General features: G+C 45.7%; 1 protein-coding gene across 17 annotated transcripts in view; it reads right to left on the bottom strand.

Annotated features, from left to right (window-relative positions):
• CELF2 (CUGBP Elav-like family member 2) overlaps window positions 1-27,446 on the bottom strand; it is a 557,821-nt gene that overhangs the window by 41,394 nt on the left and 488,981 nt on the right. For all 17 annotated transcript variants that reach the window (XM_059664044.1, XM_059664060.1, XM_059663936.1 and 14 more), the window contains 4 exons: window positions 24,094-24,173; window positions 19,929-20,087; window positions 15,542-15,605; window positions 5,597-5,731 (listed from right to left, as the gene is read on the bottom strand). In XM_059664044.1, the coding sequence (XP_059520027.1) occupies window positions 5,597-5,731; window positions 15,542-15,605; window positions 19,929-20,087; window positions 24,094-24,173 (438 nt within the window). The remainder of the gene's footprint in view (window positions 1-5,596; window positions 5,732-15,541; window positions 15,606-19,928; window positions 20,088-24,093; window positions 24,174-27,446) is intronic.

Raw genomic sequence — 27,446 nt, 5'->3', positions numbered from 1 at the left:
AAGGAAGTAGTTCAGTGAAATAATGTGGCATAGGAACACAATATTATATTTTAGACAGAAAATGCCAAAGAAATGTTCATATGTGGTAAATAACAATGCTCTCACCTAAGCTCTCAGAATTACCAAGCAAAACAATATATCTACAAATATTACCTTTCTTTATGACCTAGCTGCAAGCCTTAAAGACAATTTGCCTCTTTTTATCAATACAGACACATTCCTCAAAACAGGTTCAAAATTGGATAAGAAGAAATGACCCAAGAATTAATTAAATAGGAGATTGAAATAAACAAAGGAAAAATTATTATCTATCTAATAAAGAGGGAATATGCTAATTGACCCTCACACTGTCACAAAGATGGCGATGCTCACAGCCAATAAGGAGGAAATATGCTAATTGACCCTTACGCTGTCGCAAAAGATGGTGGCACCCACAGCCAATAAGGAGGGAATATGCTAATTGACTGTCCCACCCCCAAAGATGGTGGTGCCACAGCCAATAAGGGGGAATATGCTAATTGACTGCCATGCCCTCAAAGATGGTGGTGCCCACAGCCACAAGATGGTGGTGCCCAGTCCCCTTGGCCCTGCTGGGGCGGCAGGTGCATGGCAAGGCTGGGCCCACCCCCAGGAGGGCCCAGCTGCTCCGCGCACCTGCCTCTGAAGTCCCACAGTCCCCTCAGCCCCCCAGCCCCCCAACCCATCTGAGGCTCAGGTAACCAGGACCGCTGAGGCTTGCGCTGCTGGCAGTGGCAGCAGCAGGTGTGATGGGGGTGTCGCCTTCCCCTGATTGGCGGGTCGCCTCCCGCCCCTGAGGGCTCCTGGACTGTGAGAGGGGGCAGGCCAGGCTGAAGGACCTCCCCCCCCCCACTCCAGTGCATGAATTTTCATGCACTGGGCCTCCAGTTTATATATATAAAAGGTAATATGTGAAGTGTCCAACTGTCTGATCTGTCACTATGATGCTCACTGACCACCAAGGGGCAAACGCTCAATGCAGGAGCTGCAGTGACTTGGCAGCAGTGGTTCTCAGGTGACACACCCCAAAACCAGAGGGGAGGGAGCCTGATTCCTCACAGGGCCGCGTGATTCCACCTCTGGCTGTAGGTTATGTTGCTTCTGGGGCGCTGTAGGCCCGGAATCTGGTTTACTGCACACTTGCGTTTGCGTTCCACACCCTGTACAACAGCAACTTTGCAGAGTGCCCTCTCGCACTCCGGGACCCCTTGGGGATGTGAGAAAGCCGGTTTCGGCGTGATCCTTGCAGGCCAGGCCGAGGGATCCTACCCGCCAGAAGGGACCCGGCTCCCTCCACAGACGCCGGGGAGGGACTGCGGGAGGTTGGCTCCAGGGTGCGAGTAGCCCATCTAGCCCAGTCCCACCCTGCTGGCTACCTTCTAATTAATTTCCTTTCAATGTGCACGAATCTGTGCACCGGCTCACTAGTATCAAAATGAAAGACAAGAAACACGATTAAGGTAGGTTTCAAAAGACCTGGGATAAACTTATAAAGGGATACTATGCATTTACCTGGTTTTTATTCTTTCAGGATTTAATTTCTTATTTTATTCACTACCATCTGATAATTGCATGAAACACTTATTCTAACCATGGGCAATTTAGAACATTTTAATTTGTATTTCAAGGCCACAAGACAAAGGAACCTACTTATTGCCTAAGGGGATTTTTTTTTTAACAAAAATTAAAGCTTAATCTTTCATGTTTTAAAGCATAGATGGTTTAAAATCATTTATAATAATGCTATAGGGAGACTGTTCCTGGAAAAATTGAAATGATAAATTTACAATTAAAAGAATTAATAGTTTAGGGGATTGAATGCCCCTTTCCTTTCTAGATAGATTTGTCTGACGCATAAGAGACATCTTTAAAAAGAGGGCAAAACCAAGGCCTGTACAGGAGTGGTGCACTTCAGTCTGACGGAGCTGTTCATGGAACAATAGTAAGCCTGGCTTTTTATTATTTAAGAAAATAAGCAATGACATTGGCCTTGGCAACCATTTTTTCTCCCCATAGGAAATTGCTCCGATGAAGTGGAGAGCCATGAATTCTACTAACCACGTTTTCTGTGACTTTGAAAGAGTCCCTGATGGAAATTAGACAAATAATTTACTTTCACTTAAACGCCAGATTTTTTTTTAGTTACACTTAAGAAAAATAATTGAAATGTAGATTTAAATCGTTTCTGCTGCTACACTTCAGGATTCTAATGAAATACTTTCAGCTATTATGCAAAGCATTCCTCAGTGGAGGGAGAAAAGCCACTCTCCATGATTCCTGGTTAGCACAGGCTGTGGAAGGACAGCTCTAAGAGCAAAGGGAAGGACACCGTGCTGGGGGTGGGCAGGAAGGGAGGGGACCCATCTCAGGACACAGGGTCCCTTTCTGTAAGGCCCCAGGAAAAATCTGAAAAGGGTCAAATATAGTTAAAGTTCCTTAAATACTTTAGCCATCTTCCTAGGTTGCCTAAGTACACTGCATCTTAATAAAGTTATACCATCCCCGGCCAGTGTGGCTCAGATGGTTGGACATCGTCTCGTCCGAGAGACTGCTGGTTTGATTTCCAGCTCTCCCTCTCTTTTCCTCTCTCTAAAAATCAATAACTTTTTAAAAGAAGGTTATACCATATTTGTGCTCCTGGCAACATTGGAGGGAATGGATGTGGAGCCATGGATGTGGACCTCGCCTCTCACCCTGCTCAGCACCATGGTCTCCTTGCTAGGGTGTGACCATGACAAGCTCTCTCCCGCCTCCCAGCCTTTACCCCTGCTCAGTCCTCGACCCGATGCCTGGTCCCTAGATGTCAACATGGCTTCCCCTCCTCTTTTTTTATGGTTTCTGTCACAATATCACCTTTTCAGAGAAAGAAAGCTTCTTTCAACCCCTTTCCTCACTCCACCTTGCTGCCTGGTCTCTCTTCACAGTGTGTGTCCATCATGTGCGGGGCACACACTTTTTTGCTTCTTGTCCGTTACCCTGATGGGCTGGAAGTTGATAGACAGAAGGGAACAGACTGTCCCTTCTGCTTGCTGCTCTGTCCCAGCTCCCAGGGCAGTGCCTCACACCGTCTGACTGTATTATCTATCAGTCACATTACCACACGGAGCACCTCCCACCCGCTTTCTCGCTCAGCTTCTCATTCTTTTAAAGAATGAAATGTTTGAATATTAATTTTGATTCCCTGGAACTAAGCACAAATACCATGACAGAAGAATATATTTTAATAAAGTCAAATGAACCCTTAGCAAGCAAACAATAGGCCACATACCCTTAGCCTAATTGTCAGAATAGCAGCATAATTTTAATATAACTATAATAATATGTCAAAGTTTAATGTAAGGACCCATGACCCAAACTGTGGGCTATATGGCTCCTTGCCATACAAGGAAGAGAGTTTTCATAAGAAAAAGAATTTTCTTTTTTCTACCTTGTTACCAATGATTTGACCAGTTCCTGCTGGTTATCCTATCTAATAAAGAAGGAATATGCAAATTGACCATCACACCATCACAAAGATGGCAGAGCCCAGTCCCCTCAGCCCTGCTGGAGTCCCCCAGTCCTTTCAGCCCCGCTGGAGGGGTGGCAGGCATGTGGTCCAGTCGCTCCTTGCACCTGCATCCCACAATCCTTTCAGCCCAGCCAGAGGGGTCGGGGGGAGGTGAGGCGCATGGTGCAGCCGGACCCACCCTCAGCTCCCCAGCCGCCCAGGGCCAGCCCGAGGTGCAGGCAAGCCTCAGATGGCGGCTGCCCAGCTTCCCAGGGCCACCTGAGACTCAGGTAACCAGGGCTGGCCGAGGCTTATGCTGCCGGCAGTGGCAGCAGCAGAGGTGTGATGGGGGTGTCGCCTTCCCCTGATCACCAGGTCACCTCCCGCACCTGAGGGCTCCCAGACTGTGAGAGGGGGCAGGCCGGGCTGAGGGACGCCCCCTTCAGTGTATGAATTTTCATGCACCAGGCCTCTAGTTTTCAGTAAAAGGGAGAGAAGGTAATTTTTCCAAGGTTGGAAAAATTAGAAAAATTTACTTTAGACAAAATAAAGTTAATATTGTTTTCTCTTAAAAAAGGTGCAAATCCTCTTCATTTTTAAATAAACAACAAAGTGTTCAGATTTTGAGTGACTTTTAGTTTTTTTTCTCTCCAATTAGATATAGTTAAAATGTCAGTTTCTGACTAAAGATACAATAAAATGTGTGATGTTTAATATAATCATTTCATAGCCTTCATAGGGGAGATAAAAATTCTTATTTGAGAAAATACTTTCCAGTCCGATTTACAAAACAGATATGTCAGAGAGGTTAATTTTAAAAATTGTTTTTAAGAAAAATCCTTATTTTTATAAGGGGTATTTATGGTGTCAAAAATGTTTATTTCTTAAGAAGAGTCACTATATGATTTATTTAATAACAAATGTATCATTTATTGCATTAGAGCTATAACTTAATTTGTTGGAAGAAATGACAAAGTTGTTTCTCAGGAATACCATTTGTTTCAGGAAACGAGGCCCACATAGAGGAATGGTACATTTTAAAAGACATTTTAGAGAATGAAGCCAATGCTCTATGGGCTGTTGCTATGAGAGGTTACAGCACATTAAGGATAGATCCCCCAGCTCTTCCTACGTATCCCCTAGATTTCTCCCTCCAAACTGCACTCCGAGGGAAATGTCTTACGCTGCTTTAGAAACAAACCAAGGGCTACTGCCTTGCTCCCTGATGTCAGAAGCCTTAAGCAAGCTGGTCAGCGGTGTGCTGCAGTTTTCATTTTCTATTTTTCTCAAAGAAAACCCCGTGCTGTTACATGAAAGTTTTTTCAACACTTAGCTAGTCTTTTGGGCATATCTGGTGGAGGGTCATGAGGTTTTCAGAGTTAGAGAAAGTTTGGAGATTGTCCAGGTCAACTCCTCCACCCACCAGAGAAGGAGGTGAGGTCATTTATCAAGGTCTAGAAAATTCAGAGAGGAGGAGCCAGCGAAACATTTCTTAACAAACAAATCATGGTATCCAAGCAACCACATTAGGTCTGGCTTGTGTGAAAGAAAAATGGCATCTGCTTTGGAATAAGGCATCAACATATGTGAGGAAAGACTTTAAATGACACAGCCCAGACATGACCATAAACAAGCAACAAATGTGGTCCCTCTAGACCGTGGACTTTAAAGTCAAACGAGAAGAATGGTGGTGGTGAGAAATGTAACACTGCAATGGCTAGGGATTTTGAGATTTAACAGAGAATTCTTAAATTGCTAAAAAAAAGAAAAGAAAAAAGAGACAGGAGAAAAAGCATGACTAAGAGATTGAAGCTCTTCATAATGGTGAAGACCTAGGAAGGATTGAGTGGACAACACATTTTTAAACCAAATGAATGCGTGAGAACCACTAGCACGGTGGACTCTCTCAGAGAAAACTTTTTTTCCCGTTGGAAAGTAGAACACAAACACATTGAAAGTTTGGTTCTTTAAAAATAAAGAAACAAGCCAACCCCGATGTCCAGGTAAGTTCCCTGGCTGCCTGGGCACGCCTACCCTGCACGTGGCACCGGGTGTGTGCAGACCTGGGTCCCCTTTCTCACGTCCTCTTACCAGGGCTGGTGAGGGCTCCCAGGGCGCTGCTCGTGGTGGACAGAGGGTTTGCGTTGGTGGTGGTGGCTGAGGTCTGGGCTGCAGCTGCAGCGGCCGCCAGCGTGGCCAGATTCTGTAACTGCAAAGCGTTCATGCCTGCGAAAGGAAGAGAAAGGCAGCGTTAGCAACTGGCCCACTTTGCCGGGCAGATGACGGCAACAGAGCCCTGGGATGTAAGCCCTGGTGACTCGTGTGTCTCCTAACTTCTCAGCCCAGTCACCTCCCTGTGGTGCTGCCTGTCCTACCCCAGGATGCCCTTCCCAGATCAGCTCAGGGCTGGAGAGATCACCAGAAAAGACAGGTAGAGACTGCTCTGTGTGGACTGGCCACAGCCGGGCCTTCCACCAGAGCTGTCAAGAAGAGGTGAGGTCTGGGCGTGGACAGGGTGGGAGGGCTGAGGGGTAAACTCTCAGTCTCTAAACTTGATAGCTGCATGTAAAAGGTATTAGAGAGAAAATGAAAACTTATTGGGGAAAAGCTTTTGCTCTGAAGTTGAACTGATAAGGCTTCCTGGCTCTGCTGTGCAAATCTGGGCAAATTATGTAACCTCTCTGTTTCTTGTCCAGGGAGCGGAAATATTAACTGTATCTTACCTCAAAGGGTTGTTGTGAAGACTACATAAGATGGTGAATGCAAATCACTTAGCACAGTGATTGGTTCAATGTCAGCCCCCGATGGTAGTGACCACTGTTCTTACGGTCGCCACTGAACTGCTCTGTCTAGACTTATTTTATACGTGAACTCCTTTAAAATGTATCCATAGTAGGAACTCCAAAAAAATATGATGACTACGAGAATAAATATATACAAATGGCAGTGGCTTATATTTTCACTTGTAAAATACCTGTATTGGCATGTTAAAGATATTTGTATTTCAAGGAGGGGCTACTTTTAACTAGAATGAATCTGTGGGTAGTAAAAATTGAGGAAAAAAAAACAGCGGTGAGAAATGAAACTTTGCAACAGGAAGGTGGGATCAGCGGAGAGCTCTGGGGGTGACCTGTGTGTGGGGGGGGAGGGGGGACTGGCCATGCCCCGCAAGGGCCCGGGGGCTGGTGTCCAGGCCAGAAGCACGTTCAGTGTCTTCTCTCCTCTCTACTTCTACTGCTCAATGGAAAGTTCTCAGAGCATTCAAAGTCTTTCTCCGTGACTCACGTCACAGCAATGCACATCTGAGAAGCAGAAAGCAATGGCTCTCTCCTTACACACAGGGATTTTCAATAGAAAGATACTGGAGTTAAGTAATCAGCTTAATTTTACCTTCTTTTCCTGTCTCAAATACAGGTACTTAATAAATGTCCATTGAGCAAATTTAATCTGCTTTGTAAAGAGTGGCCTAATGACAGCTTCCATAAATGTTGGGGAAGGTGGTGGATCGAGGGGCGAGAGAATGTTCTAGCAACCTACCTGCCAAGGCCCCAAGCCACAGTGGTGCAGCCTTCAGTCTAAACAGCCTCCGCACAGGGCTGCCAGGCTCCCCCGCCCCTCTGTCCTGACCCCTCAGTCAGGATTTATCTATTCAGAAAAGAGTTCTTGAGGTCTTTCCTGCAAAATGGGCTCTCCTTTTGCTCAAATTGACACTACCTTCTTCCCGGGGACACCCAGCTCTACTGGCTTAGGGGGACAGCCAACACCTGTTTTCCAAAACCCACTTAGTTCTGGGGATTCTGGGAAGCGGGACACATGCAGCTTGGAGTCCTGTGAGTGCAACCTGCTGGCAAGCACAGCCACGGGACAAGGCGCTGCAGGTCATGCTATGAGGATGCGGGAGTCGGGGAAGCAGGGTCTTATTTGTCAGGTTTGCTCCAGGAGACGGAACCAGGGAAGTACAGGAGCTGCCTGGCTTCCGTGCAGACCCATCCGGGCCCGGTAGGGAGGGGGGGAAGGGGCGAGGGGGGAGGGGCGAGGGGGGCAACTCCTGAGGCTGTGTGAACGCACCTCACACTTGAGTGTGATGAGAGCTCGGGCCTCAAGTGCCGCTGCCAGGAGTGAGGAACATGTGTATACACATCTGTCCCCTCTTGGCTCTCCAGCGACGAATGTTCCCTCTAATGTTTTAATCATAGAAACCAGATGACCAGGCTACACTGCTCACAGCTGGCTGTGCAGCAAGGGAGGCTTTAGCACTAAAATGGAAACCTGCAACGCACATCTGGCACCAGTTACTGATACGCAGCCACTCTCGTAGGCGCAGGCTGCAGGGTCCTCCTCAGGGATAGCTCCTCCGACCCGCCCCAGGCAGGAGCCACGTGCCCGAGGGCAGAGTTCCTGAGCTGGAAGGAGCTCAGCCCACTCCCCTGGGTCAAGGCTCAGGTCAGAGGGCACAGAACCAACAGTGGCAGAACCTCCCATCCGAGGCGGTGCTGCAGCCGCACCTCACACGGGTGTGCACTTTCTGTGTGTTACCTGCAAACTCCCTCATCTCCTTGTTCTTAACTCTGGGGTCACTCATTCACCATATCTCACTTTGATGCTATTTTTGTGTACTTCTTATCTTTATAGCTAGATACCAAGCTCCTCGAGGACAAAGATACAAGATGTTGTCTTATTCATTATCAAGTCCATCTAAGCACATAAGCATGCACACACACACACACACACACACACTGCTGTCTACATAGCAGGGGATGGACAACTCCATGTAGGATGAGTTGACAGAGTAATGAACAGCACTGTCCATAGATCCAACCAAGTTCTTAGCTTTCTCCAGGTTTTATCAGCTTGTCAGTATTGACAATGCACCAAGTATTGACGGTTTCCCTCAATCGTTAGTTAATCTGTTCTACAAATATTTAGTAGAGCCATGTGTATTCTTCATCTCAGCACTAACGCTCCTTATAGGTCCCGGAGCCTGGCCACAACACTCAGGTGCACTACCCACTGCCCTCTCTGCTCAGGAGCCCGGCCAGGCCCTGTGTGCCCCTCCCACACTCCCCCACCGGAGTGTGCCAGCTGGTCAGGCTCCCCCTGCCTCAGCTAGAAACACCAGGCAGCAGGATTTCAGCTCTGGAACACTGCACGGGGCCGGGGCGGGGGGGGGGGGGCACTCTGTTTCACAATCACATGGAAAGGAAGAAAATATGGGCTGAAGGAAGCAGAGATGGTGCGTGGAAAGGAGAGACTGCAATGATCCCTACCACCTGAGGGATTTGGGGAGGAGGAAGGGAAGGGTTAGATGAGGAGAACCAGCAGAGAATAGCACATGTATGTGCCTGCCCATCTATATACCTGTCTGTCCATCCATCTGTCCACCCACCCACCCATCCATCCATCCATTCATCTGTCCATCTGTCTGTCTGTCCATCAGTTACTGAGTGACGATATGAGCCAAACGGGTACCGCACTGAGAAATAAGCAGAAAACAAGACAGTCCCTGCCCGCGAAGAGACTGCTGTATACTGGAGCGGGGAGGAGCCAGGAGCTGGGGGATCATCCTGCTGCGACAGTTTCTGGAACTGAGACTCTTTCTCACTGGTCTCTAGTTTGCCGGGGACGAGACAGAGCACAGGAAGGCACTGGGCAGCTGAAGCGCTCCAGGGGGAGGGGAGCACGCCCATCCTCTATCCTAGTCCCTTCAGGGCTGACCCTGGCAGGTTTCGAGGTGCCCCTTCCCCACTCACTCCCAGACAGAAGTGCTTAGCACACCAGAGGTGGTCAGGGTGGTTCCTTGCCCCCTATGCTGGGTGGGGCCTCATTTCCGGCCCCGACCCCCACGTTTCTGCTTCTCAATGCAGAGGCATCTCTTGTCTCCCCGTCCTGAGTTCCCAGGGCCTGGAATGCACAGCCTTCTCTTCTGGTGACAATGTGACAACTGCCATTGACTGGAGGCAGCGCGGCTGGTGGAGAAGAGTGCAGGCTGCCTTCTCAGACGCCTGGGTTTCAAAGGGGGCTCTGCCTCACCTCCCGCCCACCGACCTCCCTGAGCAAACTGCTAACTGTCGGTGCCTCGGACTTCTCGGCTGTGAAGTGGGAATAAAACGGAGCCCGTCCTGCCTACAGCACGTGTCCCTGGGGACTGATATTTTGGCTCCTCCTGCTTCTCCCAACCCAGGAGTCCTCATCCATGGTGTGGACTTCCCACTAAGGAAGGCGGCTTGGGAGCCATACTGCTTCCAGAAACTCAGAAAGCAGCTTGGAAAGCCTGTGGGGACCTGCTTGCAACTCCTCTCTCTGCCTCCTTAACTGCACCAGACTTGCTGGCACGCTGACTGCATCTCTGTCTCTTCAGGCGTCACCCGTCGCAGACCACCTGCTCCCTGCTGGAGTGAGGTCTCTTTCCTTTAACTCTGCGCTGGGCCAACATCGAGGCCCCAGAGTCCACTAATAGGGAGTTTCTGCTTCTGCTCACTTCGAATTCACATTTCTGGTTCTTTTCATCTTATTTTTTAAATATTTTTTTATTGATTTCAGAGAGGCAGGGAGAGGGAGAATAGAAACATCAATGATGAGAGAGAATCATTGATTGGCTGCCTCCTGCACGCCCCACACCAGGGAAGGAGCCCACAACCCAGGCATATGCCCTGGCGGGGAATCAAACCGTGACCTCCTGGTTCAGAGGTTGATATGCTCAACCACTGAGCCAGGCCAGTTGGGCTTTTCCGACATTTTCTTTTTTTCTTTGGGGGAGTCTGAGTGCATCCTTCCTCTGTCTCAGCTCCTTTCACAGGCGCCTCCTGGGTCCCACCTTCCCTTTCTAGCTGCTCCCATAGGATGATCCAGAAAGGGCAGCCGAGGAGAGCGGAGAGGGCGGCATCCCGGGAAAGTCGGGTCTGACTGGGCGCAGGGCTCTTTTCTAAGAGAAACCTCCGCCTTGAGCCTCATGAAGAAATCTGCTCGGATGGACACCCCTCAAAAGAGGGGCGATAATCTGGGTGACTAGACATGCAATGCATTTACACGAGTTTTATGAAATCCAATAGTGTGCCAAGATCAAGATGGCAGGAAAAAAAAAATGTTGGGAATATAGAGATTGCCCGCTTCACTCATTCCTGGGAAAAGTAGGTCCTTCTCAAAGGAAAGAAATGGTGTGGAAAACAGATGTGCAAATATGCCCACTCGAAATTTAAGATTTAAAAAGAAATTATAAGGAGAGGGCATGAAAATTTAATTTAATGTTCACCTTAGGTAATTCTGTGTCTTATTGTTCATAGCAATTACCATAAATCTGCATATCAATAAGCGAGAACAGATGTCAGTTGTTACAAGTGCTTGCCAATCAGGTCTGTTAGAAAGTGACAGATGGGTGGTTATAAAAGGTTCTCATAAGGCCCATTAGCACATTCGCAGGAAGTGTGTGTGGTGGAGGGTGGGAGAGGGGCCTTGGGAAGAGCGGGAATCCTTGTGGGTCCGGGACGGGGCTGCACACCTCACACCTGGGCAGGGTCTCTAATGGCAGGTTCCCAGCCTCCAGTACAGTTTTTAAAATACCTTCCTTCTTTCCACTCATCACAGATATTCTAAGCCAGTCTTCTCTGGGAATGGACCTCAAATTGATGAAAAGCATCGCCTTGTTGTTGTTCGAAGCAAATACTTGCACTCTAATTTTACTGTTACTTTTAAAACGTAGACTAGATATTCTGAAATGGAGTAACTTGCAGCTTTACTGAATGTCAGAAGTAAAGTGAAAGTTTTCTCTTGTTTTTCAAAAGATACTCTTCTTTGCCCTGGCTAGTGTGACTCCGTTGGTTGGGCATGGTCCAGTGTGCCAAGAGGTCAACAGTTCAATTCCCGGTCAGGACACATGCCCGGGTTGTAGGCTGGATCCCCAGTAGAAGGCATGCAGGAGGCTGCTGATGAACGTTTCTCTTCTCCCTCTTCCTTCCTCTCTCTCTCTCTCTCTCTCAAATCAATAAAAACAACAACAAAAAAAGATACTCTTCAGCCACTGATTGCTTCAGAATCTCTATAGTTTCCTAGTAACAATTCCTCACCCTAGAAAACAAATTCTCTTGACAAAAGCAAACCACACTTACACACTTGAAACGTGGTTCAGAATAGAGGGAGGCACTTTTCCTGTCTCTGACTTGCTTTTTTTGGGGGCAGATTTGCGGCCCTCGCTGTATTACTTATCTACAGCTTGCCCCTGAGTGTTACTTGGCCTGCTAAACCCTTGGTATGGGCGAGTCACTGCAGCTGTACCTGCGTAAGCACACCTGCGTTTGCTGAGACACTGAGCGCTGCTTCCCAAGCTGGGGGCAACGGAGAGCTCAGGTTTCAGGATCAGGCTGCAATGGATGTCAACTGTGGATCAGCCACCTACTTGCTCAGTAACTTTGGGCAAGTTTCTTCATTCACCTCTCTAAGCCTCAGCTGCCCCACGTGTAAAATGGGGTACTAACAGTCCCTACCTCATAAAGCTGTTTGATACTTGGGGATTCTGTATCCTCGTCTGTCCCTATTATGCCCCTTACTGGTGCTGTGGGCTCACATAACTTATTTAACCTCTTCCTGCTTCAGTTTTCCCAACTGCAATGCAGTAACAAAGGGGTGATTTTGTTCTGGGCATGCTGTGAGGATAAATGGCATGGTTATTTCAAGGAGCTCTGTTAAAAACAAAATTGTCAAATACGACTCTTGTTTTTCTAACAATCCTCTTTTGTTAAAAGGAATTAATGACCTTAAGCCACTTTTCCCTTGTTCCTTCTTCTTGAGGAAAAATCCAGACTCTGAGCCCAAACTCAGACCCAAGTTTCTGAGATTTCAGAAATTCATGCAACAAATAACTGAGTGGGAAAATGGGTAAGTTTTTTACTAGGAGTTTTAAGAGGGAAAATCCACTTCAAAGATGCACAAAAAGTACCATAAAAGCATTCAGTTTATTAAGATTTCATCCCAATCTCCTCTCTGCTTTAAAAATCCATATTTAATAAAGATACCCTTTAAAAAAATCATGGAACACGTTTAGAGTTACTTTTAGTTTGATAAAAAAGTATAGCTGATGTCTCATTCACTTTTAATGATGCAACTATTAGTAACTTCTCATCTAAAATTTTTTTCTGCTTCTTGTTTTTGAAAAATTTACTTCATTTTTCTCCTCCAACAGTGAGTATTTTACTCACTCAAAGGAGACATTCAGACTATGATAAATCTGAGTCTCCTGAAGGGCAGACCATGGGCCATGCCTGAGAGTGGTTCACAGCCACGTGCGACTGGTTTCCGCGGTGATATTTCACGCTCTTTGGTGAGTGTTCCATGCAGGAGTGACTGAACTTTACATGTGGAGTTCACGTACGGCACTGAAGACACACAGACGGCATCCGGACTGTGTAGGTGCCCCTCGCACTGTGCCACAACCTCAACTACTTGCGGAGCATTTTAACCTCGGGGGGGGGGGGGTCTGGGACCCATGACCTCCGTGTGCCTTCATATCCCTCCTCCAATGTGTGCCATGTGTGTTGCAGAGTATCTGCACCATAACATGCGTGATGTTGTACAAGCTCTCTAATTTACCCGTGAACATACTGTCCTTAGTTTATATAATGTGGGTTTTTTGTCGGGGTGTGAGTGGGGGGCTTAGATGTAAGGCTAACACCAAATTTCTTAATTAAGAAAGCAGGCATTTAACTTTAGCCTCATTGGGAATGTATCCAAAACATAAATTTGAGTTTGTCGGTTTATAAATTTACTCACTCAAAAATAGTTGTGAGCACCTCTTGGAGGAGTGAGGGCTGAGTCCATCAGCCCAGACCACGGCCTCGCGGAGCACTGATGATTCAGGCGTGCCAGACAGGTGAGGGAGGACGGGGAGGCAGTCAGGGGCACAAGAGAGAGGGGCACCCCTCCCACATCTGGCGAGTTGGGGAGGCTTTCTCTAGCAAGTGGACTCTATCACAGGTCACCTTTTAAAACTGGGTGAGATGACTGGCAAAGACAAAAAAGGAAGCCCTATTCCTGGGAGAAGACGAAAGAGCAGGCCACTGAACTTCACCGTACTGAAAAAAAAAAAATACCCCAAACCACAATGCTTCAAACAATTAGGACCACGACACAATTATGCTTACGAATGAAGGGCACCCTTTATAGAAAACAGGACCAGCAGACCGCCTTGACATCTACATCCTTAACACTCTGAATATTCAAGGCAGTGGTCCCATGGACTGTCAGCCTTTCATTTTCTGACCTGTGCAGACACAGGGTGCTGAACTTCATATATTGAAGGTTCAAGAACGGGGCATTTGGGGAAGCCCAGTGCATTTACAGAGGCCTCACATTAGCCATCCGATCCATGCACCCCCTAAGGTGACCCAGATACCTGTGTGTAAATGAGCACGCTAAGCATGTAAACTCCATCCTGACCTGTGGCTTGCGAGGCAAAAAAGCACACAGCTAACAAGTGAGGGTGCTCTGTCCGCCCGGGAAGTGCGCTTGGCAGCAGCCAGAGCATAATTCAGCGGTGGGAGATGAGAGCCCGAGGCTTCCTCGAAGCAAGGACCCCAACTTTGGATCTAGGTGCAGCCATTCTTTCTATTAGAAGGAAAACAAATCTAGCCTCCGTGGAAAATGGGACAAACCGTACCATTTATTTTAGCGCTTGCAATCTGGAGGTTTTCTCTTTTTAAAACACAGAAAACTTCCTGAATATTTTACTTATGTCACTCCAATTCCCTTCACAGAACTAAAAATAAATGAACCATTCGATATGATTCTTAGCTCCAAGGCCAGCTTCCCAAACTGTATTCATGAAGATACCGATGAATGATTTAACTACTTATCATTTGAACATACATTTTTCCCCAATAATCCAAAAGCTGTAATTACAACAGAACAAGCTGGCAGTGCCAGTAGATTTAGAGCCCAGCGACTAATTCTGCATTATGTTTACCGTGGGCCAATCTGTCCCGTCAGACAAGCTACCATTAGCCTGTGAAGCCACAATGAAAGGCTGGGCTGAGGATCACAGCACACAGGAGGGGAAACCTGTGTACACTCATGGAGAGTGTTTCCAGATCCATTCAAAGTGAAACAAGAAAAAAAACACCTAGGGTATGTATTTGGAAAGAAAAAAAAAGAAAGGAAAAAAAAGGAGTTTTCATCATGGCTTTCATTCTGCACACTGACTCAGGGTGTCCTTGATTAAAACAAACTGCCTGATTTTAACGGGCCAAAAACCTGTGCTTCTCCTTGCCCTGGCTCCCACCTCTCCGGAAAGAAACGAGGGAAAAGCGCTCTGGCTGTTCTTCGCGGCAGGTGAATGGCACCTGTGTTCAGATTTCTTGCACAAGCGGCCTGCCCCGCCCTGTGGAAAGTTAGGGGACCAGCCTGAAGGTGACACAGCAGGAGTGACCTGTCACTGGTCACTGCACCTCCTCACCGCTGACACAGCTCATTAGAAAAGGCAACCCTTCGCGCGCTGCCTTTCGAATCCAGCCACACTTTGATTTCTCTCAAGAACAAAGATTATGCTTTCACATAAAAGCGTCTGATGCCCAATTCTGTCAACTGGGGGACTACAGTGGAAAAGGCACCCTGTTCATTGTCTGTGGACGTCAGGGGACAGCAGACCATTACAGAGACAGGCCTGCAGTCCAGGCTTTCATTATGGAGGTCAGACTGTTTTTCTATTGAGCGCCTATTATTAAGATTTTAGAAGGACGTTAATCATTTTGGCTGCCCTGGATACAAGAATCTTGCTGGAAATTCCCCAGTAACCAATCCCAATTTTAAAAATAAGACAACGGGTGTACTATGCAGGAACGCGCTGTGCCCCCATGTTACTACTGCTGGAAATGCCTGAGGCAGGAGGGCAACTTTCCCACAGCTAGTCTAATTTTAACACCCCAACCAGAGAGCAAAGAGGGCTGCTAATTGCTTTTGTTCTTCTTTGTCCCCGCTGCTTTCCTTTGCCCTCTGAACCCCCTGGATTCAGACAACAGCACAGTCACAGGAAAGGCGTGGTTCACCACTCACCCGCCATCTGCTGAATGCCGCTGAAGGCGCCCAGGTTGCTGGAGGAGGTGGCCTGCTGCAGGAGCTGCGAACGGAGGGAGACGCAACCGTTAACAAGCCTCGAGGTGAGGGCCAAGTGGCTTCCAAACTACACTAACACATCCCACTTCTGTTACGTTTGTACAGCTGGTTGCTGCTGTCTCTTAATGGACTGAAGGTTCCCAGAGTTGGGGCTGTAAATCCATAGCACTGTCTGATCTCTATTAAGAGACACAGACACCGGGGAAACTCAATAACACTGCTGCCTTAAAACAATTAATCAATTCACTCTTTTTAACAACCAGGTGTGCAATCTATTGAAACCAACGTGGCGTGACTAATGCGATCTCTCGGCAGCCTCGTCGTTACTGTAAGTCCCGTCAATCAGGGTCCCTGCCTCGGTCCCTTCCACGTCCCTTCACAGCTCTGTTCCCTTCATCCTTTATTAGATGCTCACGGAGCCACTGATTCTTGGGCCAACAGAGAAATCATCATGATAACTACAGACATGACGTCTCTCTTCACAGCCACGGCTACATGGCCATGACGGTCCCTTTTAACAGGGTCTTCACTGCAGCGAGAAACATGCTGCTTGTCAGCACTTGGAAGCTGGTGAGGCTGCACTTTGCATCACAAACATGTCAGCATCACCTTTTCCCCACGTGGACTCAGTGGCTGCCACAAGGCACAGGCGTGTGGCTAATGCCCTAAAATGCTCCTTCACTGGCCCAATCGACTTGAATTATAGGCTAACACTCAGGTGCTATCCTAAGTATTTGACTAAATGTATTGCTATTCTTTTTCTGTTAAGGTTGATCAATAGAGACATAGTTTGTATACAGGGACAAGCATATAGTTGCCTCCACTACTCAGATTTACATGAATACCAAGAAGCATAGATTCACACCGAATTTATTATTGAAAAGCTGTTATGTGCTTTGGAGGAGGAGAAGGATTCACTACCTAAAAGAGAGCTTTCAGAGTTTACTTGGAGCTCTGCGAAACAAAACGTAGAGGACCATCATTCCCTCGGTTCAATAAGAACAAAACTCCGTGATAAATATGACTCAAAAGTAGGCATTGATCAGTTCACTTGAAAGCACTGGGCAGAGTGGAGTATCAGTGGCTAATTAAACCAAAGATTGAGTGACAATGGTATCACAGGGATTAACTTTAACCGTTACCAGAAAAAGGTCTCTAACGTTCTCATCCTTCTCCACTTGCTGAATACAGGGGTGGGCAAAAGTAGGTTTATAGCTGTGAGTACACGAAACAGTTTATTCTTGTATTATCATTACTTTATCAATTATTGTATTTATTTGTCTTATTATTATTTCTTATCTTAGTTATTATTTATCTTTTAGGCAATGATGGCTGGTAATCTAGCCTACTTTTGCTCACCCCTGTATATTACCTAGGTATCACAGAAAGAGAGAGAGAGAAACAGACACACACAAAGAGAGGGAGGAAGAGGGAGAAGGCAAGGATCATCCATTTTAATAGAAAAGTCCCTTACTTTGGTTTGATTACTTGGGTTTTTCATTCTCTTGTGATTGCAACCCCTTACTCCTCCTATTAGGTTTTTTAAAAAAATTAAAGTTAAGTAAAATTAAATACACTTTGAAGATATTTTGAGGAATTAATAGAGCCTACTGAGGTAAGCAGGCTCAAGCTGGAGTGTCATGAAACTACTACTGAGGGCTCTTTCCACGAAAACCATTCTCTGGTGAGTCGGGCTCAGAATCCGCCCCTCAACACACAGGCAGGGAGAGCCTCAAAGGCCACGGGCCCTTGCAGAGATGGGCTTCCGATTCCGAGTAGGAGAAAGCATAGTAAGGAGCGCACAGAAATGTGTGTTAGACATGAGAATGAGGCTAATTCTCTTCCAGGGTACAGAAATCACTGCATTTGTGACCAAAGAAACAGCCAGCGACTTCTGTACACTGTGGGGCATGGAGCTGTGCTGGGGACCAGGGACCGGCACATGTGTGTTCATTTTTGGAAACGGTGGAGTGGGGAGCTGGATGCTTAGAAACCATGAAAAGGGGAGCTTGACTTCAATCTCTGATAAAAATTCTTGTATACACCACTGAACAGATGGTCTGTGAACATCTGAAAAGCACAAGTTTGTGAAAAACAAGTTATTAAGTCAGACTCATTTCTTTTTTCGTAACATTTCTACACTGATAGGACCAGAAGAAGACATGGCAGATCCTATATAGGTTTTAGCAGGACACCTGGCAAAACCTCCTACGGTGCCTTCGTGGAGGAATGGCCTGAAAATGACAGCAAATTCGGTCAGTGGCTTTCGTAAGGACTCAGATGAAGACCGGAGAAGCTGGTTCCTCATTTATTAACCAAACAAGCACCGAGAAGCTATTATATGCAGGACCCAGTGGGCACTGGGCAGGGGTTGGGGAATAAAGGAACAGGAGCATGTCTGTTCTCTGAGAAGCAATGTGGCGAACGGAGAGAACATACAGAGAGAACACACGGAGGGAACACACGGAGGGCACACACGGAGGGGATACATGGAAGGGAACACACGGAGGGGACACAGGGAGGGGATACATGGAAGGGAACACACGGAGGGGACACACGGAGGGGATACATGGAAGGGAACACACGGAGGGGATACATGGAAGGGAACACACGGAGGGGACACACGGAGGGGATACATGGAAGGGAACACACGGAGGGGATACATGGAAGGGAACACACGGAAGGCACACACGGAGGGCACACAGAGGGCACACACGGAGGGGGCACACGGAAGGCACACGGAGGGGACACACGGAAGGCACACACGGAGGACACACACGGAGGGGGCACACGGAGGGGACACACGGAGAGGACACATGAAGGGGGCACACGGAGGGGACACATGGAGGGGGCACACGGAGGGGGCATATGGAGGGGACACACGGAGGGGGCACACGGAGGGGGCACATGGAGGGGAAACACGGAGGGGACACACGGAGGGGAAACTCGGAGGGGACACACGGCGAGGACACACGAAGGGGGCACACGGAGGGGACACATGGAGGGGGCACACGGAGGGGGCACATGGAGGAGACACACGGAGGGGCACACGGAGGGGGCACACGGAGGGGAAACACGGAGGGGACACACGGAGGGGACACACGGAGGGGGCACACGAAGGGGGCACACGGAGGGGACACATGGAGGGGAAACACGGAGGGGACACACGGAGGGGAAACACGGAAGGGACACACGGAGGGGACACATGGAGGGGACACACGGAGGGGAAACACGGAGGGGCGCACCCCTGGGGCCAGCAGCAGCACATTCCTGGGGCAAGTGATGTCACCCGTTTGAGTCTCTCTTTTCTCTCCTCTACAGACAAGTGGTCTGACCTGTCAGGGCCCAGGGAGGACTGTCTGGCAGAACAGCACAAGTTCTGCGACCAAGTCAGTCTAGTGGATGACAATCCTGAGAGGGACAGTTAGGTCCAGTGACAGAGTTAGGGCACAGACGAACACACACACACACATACTGACAGAGGCTGAGAAAAAGGCCCAATCTCACAACATGAAATTCTATTAATAAATGAGACCAGCATTTAGGATCCAAAACAGAAAAACGGAGTAGGGTAACATGGTTTGACAGCAGTTCAAGCAAAGATAAATAAAAACTAGAGGTGTATTAGCTGCCTTCCATGTTACTACAAATGCCACTCTCGAGCTACATTAAGAGATTTCAGAGTCCATGCTAATGGCCACTGCCCTGTGCTATTTAAGGTCTCACCAGGGGAACTGTCTTAACTTAAGGTGATGGTATTTAACAAAGACATTGACAGGGTGAAATGGGAAAACCGAGCAAGTGAAAGCTTAGAAACAATGAAATGTGAGCGATGACTGAAAGAACTGGGTCTATTTGGCCTGAAATAGGATCTAATTTTTTGGTATCTAATAGATAAAGTTAAGAAATATTTGGTCTAGTCAATAGGGTGTCCTGGGAGACCCAGGATCTCTGAAGGAAAGTTCCACGGGGATTCCAGTTGGGGCCCTGACATGGAACCGATGAACCTGAGGCAGTGAGCGCTCCGTCCACAGCTGCCTCAGTTTCCTTAACAACAGTCTATCAAGGGAATTGTATGATGTCTCTGAAACAGGGATTAGAAATTTAGCCTGTGGGACTTTGCTCAGTCTCTATCAGTCAAGAATTAAATTACTCATGTGCTTAAAATATCCTGCATCAATGCTGAGTTCAATAATTCCCTGAGATTCTAAGTGTCCCCCAAATGAATCCTTTAGCATACTCAGGGGACAAGTAGGTTGTAGGAGGAACAGTGGACATGTTTCCCTCTCTCCTGGGGACCACGCACTGACTGGCCTCCGGCACTTACCGCCAGGTACTGTGGGGTGAGTCCGCCCAGACCCGTCAGGTTCCCCCAGGTGGCAGTGTTGAGCTGTTGCATCTGCTGCGCCAGCTGCTGTTGGAGGCGTCTTTGCTCTTTGTCCTTCTGAGTGTCAGCGAACTTCACCACGATAGGTGAAGAGCAGCCCTGTGGTCAGACACAGCGGAAAGTGAAGAGGGAGTTACAGCCTGGTCCAATCCTCTCATCAGACTCAGCCCTGGATCTATCTTCCTGAACTACCTTGGAGCACATGGAATGGTTTTAAAATGGTTTGATATTCCTTCTTCTCTGGAATAGTACCATCAACAGGAAATTCCAGATACGGTCATTGGTTCCCTTGGGGATCTGGTGGTCGGTGGAGCCATTTGCTTTCTTGCTCAGGTTATGAAACTGCCTCTCCTTCCTTCTTTGTGTGTCTTCCTTCAGCCTTCCCAGAACCTCCTCAGAGACAACAGACCTTATCTATGTTCTTTAACTAAACTGCACGGTTCACTTGTCTGAAAGATAGACCTGTTTCTTGTGTCTACCTCTTTCCACATGTGAGCAGGGGACAAGGAAACTGGAATTTTTCTGATTTTCAGTTTATGGATTTTTTAACTGTGGAACTGTGGGGATAATACTGATCCAGCAATATAACTGGGAGAAGGGGATTTGTATTAGAAACACAGATGAAGGGAGGAGATAGTCAGAACACATGGGCATTGACCAACATAACTGTTCCCATGTTTTCAGAAAGATCTCCCTTCCTGTGTCACGTCTACACTAGCCACAGTCCCCTGAGCTACTGTGAACCACAACCTTAGCAGTATCGTCCAGTCAAAGGGGATACAGAATAAAAGGCAGCAGAAGGAGTCCACTTGGCTTCTTTTTCTAACAAATCTCACCCTTCTAGGTGCTTCTCTCAATTTTCATTTCCTTTAAAAGGCAAGGAGTAGGGGTAGTAAGAAATGGCCAAGGGTTATAAAATAGGACGAGTTCATGTTTGATGCAGATAAAAGCATAGGGGAAATAAGGGCCTAACTCCTTGAGGCATGAAGAAGACCTCCGTTTAGAAGCCCTGTTAAACATCTGCATTTGGTAAACATCTGCAGAGACGTTTCTCCTCCCTCCCCACTCTCCTGTCCTTCTTAGTACAGCTTGTCTACACATTTCATCACAATTACAGTTGTTAAATTTTGCTGAGGTAAAAAGAATTCTACCCAAGTGATTAAAAAAACAAAAACTCTTTATTGAAACTCAGCATGATAACAGACCTCTCTCGCTCCTCTCAGAATTTTATTTTCCTACTTTAAGTGAGCGTTTCCTTTCTCTTCCCTTGGACCGGGTCACTTTCTTTCTCCTAGAAAACTCCCTTACATTTTTTTCTTATCACCTTGGGTAGTTACTGGGGAGGTAGCTATGACCATGTGAGGCGATCATGTCTGTATTACCAAAAAAATGGGAGAAAAATGAGGTGATTGTTGAATTTCCAGCGTATCAGTCTTTAGCTCTGGTAGCCATAGTCACAGGACAGAATGTTAAATGTCAGTAAACTGCATAAAAGTAGTATTTCCACCATTTTTTTTAAAAAACTATGCTTCATTTTTCTTCATCAGCTCCATATTTCAGCACTTCATTCCTTAAAGAGGGCAAAATACTCTGAAGGTGAAAATTATATAGAGAAAGGGTTTTGCATGGAAAAGGGTTGTTATTGCTCTATCAAATTTGTTCCATAACAAATTATAGCATCTCCTCCTAGAAGTACATTCACTGTTGATTTTTTTTCTTCCTTAAATACCATAAGATGATATAAAAGTAGAAAATCAGGCCAATGACTATAGCAAAAAATTACTTGTTTAAACCATGACACGGAAAAATGGGATAGGGAGAGATTGGAGGAAAGTAGAAAAATAGAAGGTACAATATTAAAAATCAATTATTTTTAAAAACGTGTTCTTTTAAACTTTGACATTCACATCGTTTTGAATCCGAATCTCTTAGATGACACATCTTGGTTAAAGATGTGAGCCAGAGTCCTGAAAATAATGTAATCTGTTAAATGAAGAAAATAAACTTCAGCTGTATGACTATAACGTAACTGAGTAATGTCTAATTTTCCATTTAAATGCCAATATTTTTTAATTAAGTGAGACATTTAAGTGTCTGAGGGCCCTGCTCTTTAGGCATGGATGTCCAGGTTTCAAACAAGTGCACCAAATTTTATTTTTTATAATAGATATCCATAACAAAGGACCAAGGGCTCCTTAAGAACCAGCACACCCCATTCTCTATCGCAGAATCTTTTCATTTTGAGAGCCCATTGTTCCTAGGGTCGGGCTCATACCCAGTTCTGCTTTCTCTCCTTGTGCTCTCCCTCTGCTGTGACATGGGGGGAACCTGGGCCCCTGCCAGCCCCTCTGGGGCTTTATCAGGGGGCGCTGAGGGAAGCAGCTGGGGCGGCAATGTTTCCAACAGAGAGGAAAGAATTTAGACTAAAAAACTATCTAAGATGAGACCAATTTAGGTACAAATCACTAAACTACAGAAAATAAAAATAATTAAGAATGAAGCACGTACATGGAAGGTAATAAATACAGGTAAAGACTTTCTTTTTCCTAATAGTACTTTCATTTTCCTAATAGTACTTTCATTTTAATCTCTACACTGACATGAAGCTGGAAATCAGACTGATCCACAATGATGGAGCAGCAGAAGTTAGGGGGACCGGGGGTACAAAAACTGTCACATAGGAAACTGGCTCCTAGATATTTCAAACCCTGCTAATTATCTCCTATCATGGCCGATTTTCACCTGAGCGTGCCTTCAGGTAGGGGGTGGGAGTGTCTTAAAAATGCATTGCACTGAAAGGAAAACACAGTGATTATATAAGATATGTTAGGAATATCAAAGTCAAAATGAAGTTCGAAAAAGACAATAGGCTTTGCAATGCTGATATCAAAACTTAGAAAAGTACAGTAAACACTTAATGACAATGCCATGCACACTCCTCCCCCCCACCCCCTTCCCACCCACCCTTTGGCTCACTGTAAAAAAGTTGCCACAAAACATGACGCATAATGAGCACTTAGCTCCCAGCATGCTTTGGGAGATGCAGCATTGCAAAAAAAACAAAACAAACAAACAAACAAAAAATAAACCCCCCCAAAAATGGAGGCCAAAAAAGAAGCTCAAACGATCAATTAAGAAATTTTTGCTAATTAAGTAAAGCGGAAAATATTTTTTCCCCAAAGATTAAAAAAAAACAAACGTAACTTCAGATAACGCCACAAGGCCACCTGTGGAAAAGATCACCCATACACAGAGATACAGTGTACAGAATACAGCAGCACATGCACTCCCAAATGATTCTATCAGACAGCACAGAATAAGTAACAGCATATCACTCTTGGAATGCTTTTGTGCAAAATCCTGAAAGGCCATGACCCAAATCACAGACTAAAAGTATAGAGCCATCTATCTGCATTGGCGGGTGAGCACCCACGCATCTTTATTTTCCTCTAAAGCCATATCTCTCGTTAGGAGACCAAATTTGAGCCTTTATGCTTCTGGATTATTGTTCATTTTTCAGTAAGGGGAGAAATCTAATTTTTTAGGGGACTCTCATCCATGAGTGTTTTCACTGGTTAAATGAAGTGGGAGAAGTAGTAACTTTCTCCAACATTCTTGATGCAAAAACACAATTCCGTGTAACTAAAGATAACTTGATCCCACATTAAAAAAAAAAACCAAAAACCAAAAAGAACCCCGTGAGTTAGCACAGGGCAAGTTGCAATTTGGAGTGGGGGTTGTTCACATGCTTAATCCATACCAACCCTGGGCTGAGGAGCGGATGGGACCCTTCAGGTGCGGAATACTACTTGGCTTCAATTGCACCGTGACTGCACATGGCAGGCCCTGGGCCACTGCAATAAGAGGCTCAAAAAATAATGGGAGCAGGTGGAAGGCTTTCCTAAGTCCATTTCAAGTCATTAGGGGGAAAGTCAGAGAGAGAAAGAAAGCGAGGGAGAGAGAAAGAGTATGAATGCATGGAAAGAGAGGTGGTGAAAGTTTAAATCTGTGATTGTCATGGGAACAATCCACACAGGAGAGAATTGCGTTACCATTCCCCATCATTTGCACAAAGAAAACAAAGAAAGGGCAGATGATACAGTACCTCCATGGTCTGAGACTGATGCATGGCTTTGATTGCATTCTGTGCCATTGCCCTTGTAGAAAATGTGACAAACGCACAGCCTGTGGGAAACAAGGGGACAGGGAGCAGGAAAGACAAAAAACAACAAGACAAAAGGGTTGGACGCTTGTTAAACCAACACGGTCTACGAGAACTGCCACAGGACGACACTGTTCTCAGTAGTACATAAAAATAAACAACTTCCCTCTTTGGTTTTATCGTACTTTGCTTTTTTACACACAGTGCTGACTTGCTAATCTGGCCAGAGTAGAAAGATCTGTTGATTGATTAGTTTACTTTTTAAAAATGGAGATGAGGAGAAGGAAGTCAGGTACTCTTTGTAACCGCAGGTTTGAAATTAGCAAGATCTAGTTAACATTTTCTAAAATAAAAAGTTGCTCTTTTACATTTTCTGGCTGGTTGATTATCTTTACTTAGGCACCCACACATTAGGGCTCTGGATTTCAAAATTTAGCATCGATTTTTAAGCAGCAAATAATAAAACCCTCACTCCAAGGGCAAATGAGCATAAAATTCCAAGGACTCAAAAACGTCAGCAAATAAATATATGTAATCACTTCAGGGTAGTTAAAAAGTGTAAGTGTAGAAATATACATTAATGCTATTCAAATGCAGACCAATATACCAAATCCTGCACAAACCAGTACTTATTAATTACGAACAAAAACAAATGCTCTATCACTCTAAGGTTCAACAGTGCATATAAAGCAAACCTTTTAAATTCGCATTGGATTTTTTACTGGTATAGAATCTTCATGACTTTAGGAAGTTGTGACTTTCTGACATGTATCAGCAACCTGACCTACAATCTAACACTCACAAGGCAATGTACATTTCTCTGGATGTCTCCTGTGAGGCCCATCGAACTTGCTATGGCTATGTTTTTCTCATTCTGAAAAATAACTAGAATCTATAGTGCCTGTCTCTGCTCCTTGTCACAGTGTTGGCTAGCATGCAGGCCACCACTCCAACTACACGGCTCATTGCCCTTTGCACTAATAAAAACACTGCTTTTTGAAATTCACATTTTATTCATCTTGCACCCTTGGGCTTTTAAGAGAAAAAGACTGTGAAATTAATGCAGATTCAGGCTGATTTTATAATAAAACCACAACACACTAAGATCTGAGCTAAAGCAACGCAGACTTGGCTCACTTATGATCTCTAATGACTATAAAAGTGCATTGATTTTAAGCTTGTTTAGCATTGCACAGTTTGAACTTAGGTATCAGAGAATAATTTAGTGTTCCACTCAATTTCCTCAAAACTTTATTATTATTACTACTTAAAAGATTTCCAAATGAAGCAGATCTAAACACTGAGAGGCTAAAGCCCGTTGTCATCTCAGAATGAATCCAAGAAGGCGGAATTCAGGCATTGACAAGGCGGATGGCTGCCCTGTTGCCAGCCAGGCAAAAAGAATGTCCTACGTCTAAACAGCCAGTGGATTGTTTGGTTTATGTAAACCCATTTGTGAGCCATAAACCATATTCCTTCTTTTGTTCTGCATGTGTACCTGGTGAGATTATCAAGTCAATACTGTACTAGCACCTTTTAATCAAACAGCAATGCCTGCCCATTAATCCCAAAGCACAACAACATCCAGTCATAAAATAAGTCAATGCATTTTTTTTTGCATTATGCAGTAATTTTTAACACATAACATTCTCAGTGCATGGGAGATTCATCTCACATCCCCCTCCCAGTTCAGCAGGCCTTCTGAAGCCTGAGGGTAGCTCACTATGAATGCTGAGCTGCTCCATATCGTTCTCTATATCCACATGCTGCCTGTGCCTATCCTGGCTGCAGGTTCTGTCATCAATGAAGGCCATCTGGCAACCTCTCTAAGGAACCTAGATGACGAGCGGAATAGTGTGTGAGGCAGGTGACAGCACCTGTACTGGCTTCCATATTGATACTCGGCTCTAAAATAACAGAGTCCCAAATTTACCATCCATTTCCAAGCCATGTCTCTTCAAAAACATTGTCATTATTAATGGAGGAAATAACACGAACAGATTTTTCTTTTCCCATTTTTTTATCTTGAGAGTACGATGGAGGCAAAAGCAAATAATCTAATGGAGGCATATCTGAAGCCATGAGAATCCTGGACTAACTGCTTTGAACAGTCAAGAAGAACTGTGTCATTCACTTCATTTGCTCTTATTATCCAGGGACATGTGCTAAACTGACAGTTTCCAAACGGAGGTTAAGAATGCATAAAAAAACCCCATATAAAATGTCAACAAAAATCAATAAGGAACAGTTTATGCATTTACTACAATTTCAGAACAACCAGAACTTTTGTAAATAACTTAGTGAGAGAGATACGGTAATCAACAGGTCTAAAAAGAAAAGCATTAGCGACAGAACAATAAAATTATACCTCTATAAGCTCAACCCATTGCCCTTTCCTGTGAAACGTGCAATTAAAGCTCGGCTGGTGCTTCCAATTATATGATCCTCATCCCATCTGAAAAAAAATGATCTGACAAATCTGATGACTTCTTTAACCTTCTTATTCTACTGGCAGCGGTGCAGTAAGAGACAAGTTGTCTCCGTAGGGGCTCTGTCAAGTTTTGTCCTGTGCGCTGTGTCCCATTACTCAGGAGAGAAAATCACTGTGTCGTTTATAAAGCGAGAGCCTATGTTGAAATATTTCACTCTCTACGCGACTCTGGAGGATGTTAAGCAACTTCAGAACCAAATGTTTCATGGATTGGTAGCTTTTTGACCTTTGTAATTTCTCTAAAGCAGTAGGTCATGGTAGTGCTCTGGTTAGATTTCAATTTCCTTTTCACCACCGCGGAAAACTTTGCGGTGGCTATTTAGGATTAAGGCCTCAACTTGATGGCTTTTCACTAACCTCAGCTCCTACCATCAAGATTGGCTGCTGGCTCCTTCTACAAGTTACCTAGATGCCTTTCCACTGGACAGAAGTAACTTAGGTCATAATTTCCCCCTACTAAATTATCTTCTACTACAAATGGCTTCTGGGTGCAAGGGGGTTGGTGGTGGTGATGGTGGTGGTGGTGGGGGGGTGTGTGTGTCACGAGATCCGGCCAGGACAATGGCTCTGGTCTTAAAGGTTTACTCCTTAACTTCTCTAGACTGTTGGATGTGCTGTCTTAGCAGTCACTTCTCAGGCCATTGAGAAATGAAAGAGAAAGTAGATTGGAAAGAAAAGATACAGGGACCCAAACAATGAAGCTACATATTTTTTGGGGGGAGGGTGGGGTTAGATAAGACAGCCTGTATGTCACTGTCTTAAAGCCTCTAAATACATAACAGCAAAAGAAAAATTTGTGTCTGTG

This window comes from Myotis daubentonii, chromosome 1, assembly GCF_963259705.1.
Source record: "Myotis daubentonii chromosome 1, mMyoDau2.1, whole genome shotgun sequence".
In the NCBI taxonomy this organism is placed as follows: Eukaryota; Metazoa; Chordata; class Mammalia; order Chiroptera; family Vespertilionidae; genus Myotis; species Myotis daubentonii.
This window is presented reverse-complemented; position numbering and strand designations above follow the sequence as displayed.